Source organism: Manis javanica, chromosome 10, assembly GCF_040802235.1.
Source record: "Manis javanica isolate MJ-LG chromosome 10, MJ_LKY, whole genome shotgun sequence".
NCBI lineage: Eukaryota > Metazoa > Chordata > Mammalia > Pholidota > Manidae > Manis > Manis javanica.
This window is the reverse complement of record NC_133165.1, coordinates 107,847,838-107,855,066: the sequence shown is the minus strand read 5'-3', so window position 1 is coordinate 107,855,066 and position 7,229 is coordinate 107,847,838. Positions and strand designations below refer to the sequence as shown.

Below are 7,229 nucleotides of genomic sequence, written 5' to 3'. Positions count from 1 at the left end.
TTGGCATTTTACATGCATCTGGCTTGCTTCTCAGGACAGGCAGGTGGTAGGTCTCAGTGTATTCATTTAAAAGGTGACAGAACTGAGCCCCAGACCAGTTAGTAACTGAGCCCCAGACCAGTTAGTACCTAACCCCAGAGGCAGAGCCTCAACGCTGAGCAGCAGGGATTTGGACCTAGGTCGCACTCCAGGCTGAGATTCACTGTACCAAATCCATAAATTCCCTCTCAGGGTCTGCTCGTTTCAGCCTCGGAAAAGCCATCTTGCTTTAAACAGGGTTCAACACAAAGATGTGCCCACCGACTGCTTAAAGCTCACCCCCCACATTCTCACACCAGAGCACAACGTCCAAAATCATCACCCCTTCTCCCCACCAGGGATTCAGATAACAGCTGATAAAGGTCACCTCCCCCAGGGTGGTGAGCCCGAGAAAACACTGTGAGTTACTATCAGGCAATACAGTTTATTATTTCACACGAAGTTAGCAACCAAGGCCACAGTGCTGTTAAACACCTCCCTCCCTCCCTCCCCCTCCCCCCAAAACTTCCCCCAACCCTGCTATAAAAACAGTTCAAGCTGAGCCAGGGTCAGAGAGTGGCTCTAACAAAAACAAGACAGACCAAAGACACAACATCTTTGCACAGTCACATAAAAATTGCCATGGCCCACAGGGAAGGCAGTCATGTCAACACGGAGACCATGAACCCAGGGCAGCTGAGGTGCAGGAGAGCTGCTGCTCCTGGACATGTCTCCCAGGCTCTGCTGCAGGAACGCAGGATGTTTAGGGGCCAGGCAGGTATCCTCGCCCTGCTTTGAAGTTCAGGTCATGGGCTGATGTGCGTTTGGGGAAGATGCCACAAAAACCTTTCTTTCCAGAGAGGGACACAGGTAGAGGGCAGGGGGCCCTGACAACCTTCCATGCCCAACGTAAGTAAGGAAAGCAGCCAGGAGATTTTCCCTTTCCGGAAAGAGGGCTCCTTCGGACAGAGTTCACGGCCCCCACGAGCCAGCACGCTTGCATTCACATGGCATAAAGCCCCACAGCAACCGTTGCCACCAGAAAGCTGAGTGTAAGGACCCATCGGAGGAGCGGAGCCTGGGGCAGGATGCTGAGCTGCGCCTTCCCTCTGGGAGTCTCTGTGGGAGCAGAGTCTGAAAAAGAAAGGGGAGCAATGGCAACAACAGGTGGACAGAGGTGGGTATCTGATGTCACAGGAAAACACAGCACAGGGCCCCAGCCTCTCTAAGACTGTTCCCACTCAATGCTGGGATACTGTCAGAGCACAGGCAGGTAGCCCTCTGGCTGCTGTCTGAATACTTTCAAAGACAGGGAGCTTACTGCTTCTCCAAGCTGTCCATTCCTCCACTTTCGGCAAGCCCACATTGCTCGGCATGCCCCCAGGGACGCTCCAGGAGACCACACTTTGACAAGAGCTGCATTAGGGTGAAGACCCCTCACTACCAGGTGGCTATCCTATCAGGACTGGCCATGTTCCAACATTCCCAGGCACAGTCCTGCCAGGAGGGGTCCATGTGGTCTGGGCACAAGTGGGAAAGCCACAGGTGGGTTAGGGGTTAAGGTGGCTCTAGGAGCAAAGGCCAAAGTAACCTGACAGGCAGGTGGCCTCTCCGCTCTCTCCCACTCCCAAAGCCACACTCCCACCCATGGGTGTCAGGCTCCATGAGGGTACATTTTGTGGAGCACTTTGGTCCTTCTGGAAGTTTCCTAGATATTCTCTCTGCATAGCCACAGCCCTTATAGCTCTAAGGCCCACATGGAGGGATGCACATGCAACAAGACCCAAAGGCCACATATCTTCCTAGCATCCCATAGGCAGGGTCAATAGCTAGAAGCAGTCTTGGACTCCCCGCTCCATGTCAGGGGGTCTCTACTCAGGAACTAAAAAGGAACCCGCATTAAGACGGGGGGAAGGGAGGGTGGGCTTTTCCCATGACTTCTGAGGACGCTTTGTGTGCAAATCTTCCCCTCTGAGCCAGTGAGCACCACGTCCACCACCCTTGGTTTTAGAGCTGGTGAGGTGTGGAGAGGTCACACACAAAAAGGCTGGCTCCTCCTCCCTTTCGCCAGCACTCTACATCCTCCTTGTCATTTAAGACATTCGAGAGACACAAGAGTCCAGTGACACTGGAGACAGATAGCTGGGCCACATGGTCCTCCAGTGGAGCCCGCCGGAGAGCCTCACCTTGCGTCCTGCTGGCGGCCCGCTGGCGAAGCCCTGGGGCCTGTGAGGGAGTCTGGTCCTCGGCGTCGTGAGTCAGCAGCTCCTGCACCTCCTCAAACAGCTGAAGGACAGAGGAACAAGCAGTGTCAGTGAGAGAAGGCACAGGCCCCGGCTGAGGCTCGTTTAAGTTTTGACATGACGTCGTCAGAGTGCGGCAACAGGGGCCCTCCCGCCTGGAGGAGCCGTAGCTGACCTTAGGTGCTGGCCCTGTGCCAGGCCCTGCTAATCAGGACTTTACTGGTAGAAATTCAACCCTCACAACTCTAAAAGGTAGGCAGGAGCATATCCCCATTTTACAGATGGAGAAACTGAGGTACAGTCACTAAGGGATGTGCCCCAGATCTCCCAGCCAGTAAGTGGCAGAACTGGAACGTGGTTTTAACCAGGATCCGTAGCCTGCTCCCCAACTGTAAGAGAAAAGCCCCTTGGAAGTACCCTGGGGAGATGCACCCACCCTGAGTGGCAAACCCTCACCTGAATGTTGAGCAGGAACGCCGTCTTGGCCTCTTCAATTACCCGCTGCCTGACCTCGGGGGTCATCTCCAGGGAGTTCATGCGGGCGCGGTAGAGCTGCTTGAACTTGGTGGCACTGGCAATGTTGGGGAAGGTGAAGAAGGCCACACCCTCACCAGAGCTGGGCAGGTCTAGGGCCTTCTGAGCAATCTTCTTGAGGACCTGGCCCCCAGACAGGTCACCGAGGTAGCGGGTGTAGGCGTGCGCCACCAGCAGCTCGGGCTGCATGCGCCCCACCTCTTGGAGTCGCTGCACATAGCGCCTCGTGGCCTGCGTGTAGGGGATGGTCTGCTGCCAGCGGGGCCCGTACCAGAAGGCCATGTCCTGCTCCAGGACGGCCCTGCGGTGCAGCTCCTCGGGGAAGTAGAGGGGGGCATAGACCGGGTTCTCCTTGTTGCGCTCGATCTCCTCCTCCAGGGCCACGTAGATGTGGTAGAGGGAGGCCATCACCAGCTGGAACCAGAGCCAGTGGGTCAGACAGACAGCCGAGTAGGAGAACCCCCATCCAGCCCCGTCACCACCACCTTGGTGAGACCCTCTTTACCTCCCTGGGCTGATATCCTACCCCCTGCCGTCCCCCAGTGCCCTGCACAGGGTAGCCAGAGGGAGTGCCACGTAAGAAAAATCTGATAATGCACTTCTGAACCTAAAACCCTTTTGTCTCACTGGATAAAACACATGTCCTAACTTCATCATTATAAAAATCTAAAGGAGTTGCTATCCCCATCTTACAGAAAAGGAAACAGGCTGAGAGAGGGTGTGGGTTGTTGAGGTCACACAGCCAGTAAGAAATGAAACTGGAGCCAGGCCTGGCACTGCTGAGCGGCAGTCCTGGCTCAGGAGCAAGGGGGCCCCTGAAGGAATGTGCAGGAGATACTGGTACCTCTGGCCTTTGACCTGGGAGTGACCATCTGCAGGGCCTGATTCTCCTTGCCAGGGGCCCCCTCTGAACACCATCATCTCTGCATCCTATACTTGGGGGACAGGCCCAGTACACCGTGGCTTGGGGAGCTCCCTTTACACACTAATACTCCAGTTCGAGCTGGAAGGAGGGCAAAGTTCAGATGATTTCTAAGTTACTTCTGAACCATAAACCTTCCTACCAGCACTTATATATTTCTCAAAAGGGCAGAGCCAGGCAGCGTGGTATAAAATAGCTGACCTGGTTCTAACCTTGGCTTAGCCAGTCCTCAGCTGTGTGACTGTGAGTAAGCCACTCACCCTCTCTGAACAATCTGAGGTCTGAGTGACTTAATGCAAGGAAGCCTTCATTCTCTCCCCTGCAAAAGGGGACAATCTGACCACGTACTAAAGGAAGCTGATGTGAGGGCCAAGCATGACGACACAGGTGAAGCACTGGACACTCAATCAGAGCCCACAGTGATAAATGCCACCTCCATCTGCATAACCCCAGTGAGCACTGGGTTCTCTCGTGGATCTTTGTGCCCACCTTGACCTCAGTGGCTTAGAGGCAAGATCCAGAATCTTGGTGGCTGGGGATGGGATTTCCCAGCAGTCATCTCCCTGCTCCTGCTGCGTCCAGCCACATGATAGCAACTGGGTGGACGTCACCTTTTTGAAGGAGGGCGGAGGACGCAGAAGAGGGAACAAAGGCTATACCCAGCACCCACAGGACACAGCCAAGGGCCCCAGCCCCAGGAACTAAGCTATTACAGCTCAGGGAAGCATCATTTAGGCTAGAAGTGGGGGAGGGTCCAGATTTCAAAGAAAGAGGTGTCAGGAGCAGTGAGATACGGCTCCCCCAACTCCAACACCCTCCATTCAACCTGAACGTGTCTTTCCTCAAACTCCTTAACACCCAGCACTTCTCTGTTTTTATCAAATGTTTTCCTTTCGTCTACATTGAGTTTCACAACTGTACTTGGAAATAACACAATGAGTGCCTACAAAGTGGGTGCTTAAGAAAACCCTATCAAACACCTCACAGATGAGGAAAGGGTGTCTTAAGGAAGTCAGACAAGATGCCCACAAACATACTGTTAGGAAATGGGTCAGTTACAGCTCGAACCCCTGCTACCCCTGCCTTCAGAGGCCAATTAAAGTTAGGTCAGAAGGACAAGCTCTGAAATGACACCAGCCTTTCCCATTGACTTACTGACTGTGTGACCTTCTATTAGTTACTTAACCTCTCTGAACCCTCCCTTCCTCATCTTCCCCATCAGGGCTCAAGTACAGACTACAAATCAAATGTGTAAAATGCCAATCAGGGCACAGATGCTCAGTAGATGGTGCTACTGCCCCAGACCCTCCACAACACTAAATAGCAGGCTCTGGATTTGCTGGGTGACCATGGGTAAGTCACCTACCCTCTATGATCCTCAATGCCATCATCTGTAATAATTCCCCTGGACATGCCCATCTGCTCTCAGCATCCCTGGTCCCAGTCCCCATTTAAAGCACTGTCCTGCAGCCTTGGGCAGGCATTCCAGTCCCCCGCCAGGGCTGGTCCACATACCTTAAAGCCTTTTCGGGTGATCTGGCCCTTCTGAAAGTTCCTCATGAACTCGGCATTCTCTGCCTGGGTGTGCACCTCTTTGGTGGCCTCCTTCAGGGCCTCTGACAAATCCGGGGTCATGCTGCAGAAGGAAGAGAGGAACGGTGAGCAAAAGGGTGGCTTTGAGCAGGAGTCATCTCAACACCTAGCTTCGGAGGGGGCCATCCACCTGTCTGCAGGCCCTCAAGGGATTTCCCTTTGTCAGGCTCCTCTCCAGACACTAAGTCCCACCTCCCATCTAATACACAGGCCACGTTCCCAAGCTTTAAGATGCGACCCCATCAGCACTCTTCAGGTGTAAAAACAAGTGGGGAGATCCTGGTACCAGTTATTCTCAGTGGAGGGGAGATGGGAGCACCCTGGAAGCAGCAGCTGTGGGCAGTGTGAAACTTCATACTCAACATCAGAACTGCTCTGATTGGCTTTTACACCCCAGGTTTAATTCACACATTTTGTTGACGTTTCAGACGCACCTCTCACAACCCCTCATAACGTTCTGCTCATCATAAAACTGTTCAGGTTAAGAAGCCCACCAAACTCTTTTACTCGCTAAGTCCCTTCTGGGAGTATTTCTGCCTTACCGTTCATATTTACCTCCCACAGAATTGTGGTTTCTCCTTTCTCCCCAGCAAGCCTTCCAGAAATATCACGCCCCTGCCCTGTACATGCTGATCAAGTTGGGAGAAGGGAAGGAGCCAGACTTGGAGGTGGACAGACCAAAGTTCAGACCCCAGTTCTGACACCGGCCTGACCGGGGACCTTGGCTTGCTGCCTCCCTCATCTGTAAAATGGGACAGCACAGCAACCCTGATGTCCTGCTCAGGTGCTCCACAGCTAGTGAGAGGTGGACACGGATAAGAGGGGGCTCTGGTGGGAGACCCAGGCTCTCTGACCCAGGCTAGGGCAGCCGCATGGATCCTCGATTAAGCAGAGAGCGCCTCCCAGCACACTCAAAAGTCCAATGCGCCCCCCAAAAAAAGTCAGATACCACCGCGGTCTTCCCATGTGGTCACCCACTCGGTGCCAGGGAGCCATGCATGGAAGTCACCCCTCAGCCCTCTGTACCACCAGACAGTGCTGGGACCCAGCTCCTTATGTCCCAAAGACCGAGGGACTGGCCGTCCCGCGCTGCCGCTTCCCGGCCCGGTCCCGGGAGAGCCCGGCCGGAAGGCAGGCCGCCCCGAGCGCCCCGCGCCCCGCGCCCCCGCGCCCCGTGCTTGCCTGTCGGGTTGCGGGCGCTCCGTGCGGCTGGCGGCTGGCGGTGCGGGCTCCGGCGCGGGCTGCCAGTCTTGGGGAACCACGAGACTGCGGGAGAGCGGCTGTCGAGCCGGGCCGCTCAGTCCATTTATCCCCGGGCCGGGTCACGTGGCCGCCCGCAGCTGATCCTCACTCCCCGGCGCGACGTTGCAACACCCGCGCCCCGCCCGCGCAGCCCGCGGGGGCGGGGGCGGGGGAAGGAGCGGTCATATGACCCCTGGAAAACAAAGTCTTTCAAAGGAAAAAAAAACTTCTGGAAATCTAAGCAGCTGCGTGATTTTGCCCCTTCCAGAGGCGCGGTGGGTTTGAGTACGCCGGCTGCTCGGCGGTTTCTCAGAGCAGGAGGCTGGTGGGCCACGCCAGCGAACTACCAACCCCAGACCCTGCCTGCGGCCTCGTCCCCAGCGCTGGGAGCCTGGTCCCTGAATGTCACCTCCTCCTGAACCCTCAGCCTGACAGCCTGCCTCCTCACAAGTCCTTTAAATGTACATTTTAGAGCCTGTTTTTTTTCTAATTACCTACTAAGTGCTAGAGACTGTACTGTTTTTATTGTTCATCCCTGCAAGGATCCTGTAGGGTACTGCAGTACCATTGTACAGACGGGGAAACTGAGGCTCAGGGGAATGAAGGGTGTGCTCAAAGTCACACACATAAAGCAGGAAACTGGGACCCAAACCCGAGCGAGTCCAAGTCTCCATCTG

At 55.1% G+C, this 7,229-nt stretch overlaps 1 protein-coding gene across 1 annotated transcript; it reads right to left on the bottom strand.

Moving 5' to 3' along the window:
- Positions 1 to 594: 594 nt before the first annotated feature.
- HMOX1 (heme oxygenase 1) lies at positions 595 to 6,656 on the bottom strand. Its single transcript, XM_037007055.2, has 5 exons — positions 6,493 to 6,656; positions 5,233 to 5,353; positions 2,718 to 3,209; positions 2,205 to 2,304; positions 595 to 1,152 (listed from the first exon to the last, which is right to left on the bottom strand). The coding sequence occupies exons 2-5, from the start codon at positions 5,350 to 5,352 to the stop codon at positions 1,022 to 1,024; spliced, it is 843 nt and encodes a 280-aa protein (XP_036862950.2). The 5' UTR covers position 5,353; positions 6,493 to 6,656; the 3' UTR covers positions 595 to 1,021.
- Between the last annotated feature and the right edge of the window lie 573 nt (positions 6,657 to 7,229).

Excerpts from the sequence above, each read along its gene's own strand:
- HMOX1 (XM_037007055.2), bottom strand. The coding sequence starts at position 5,352 with ATGACCCCGGATTTGTCAGAGGCCCTGAAGGAGGCCACCAAAGAGGTG. Across the intron at positions 3,210-5,232 it reads TCACCCGAAAAGGCTTTAAG|CTGGTGATGGCCTCCCTCTA; the intron begins GTATGTGGACCA and ends CTCTGGTTCCAG. Across the intron at positions 1,153-2,204 it reads GGCCGCCAGCAGGACGCAAG|ACTCTGCTCCCACAGAGACT; the intron begins GTGAGGCTCTCC and ends TTTCTTTTTCAG.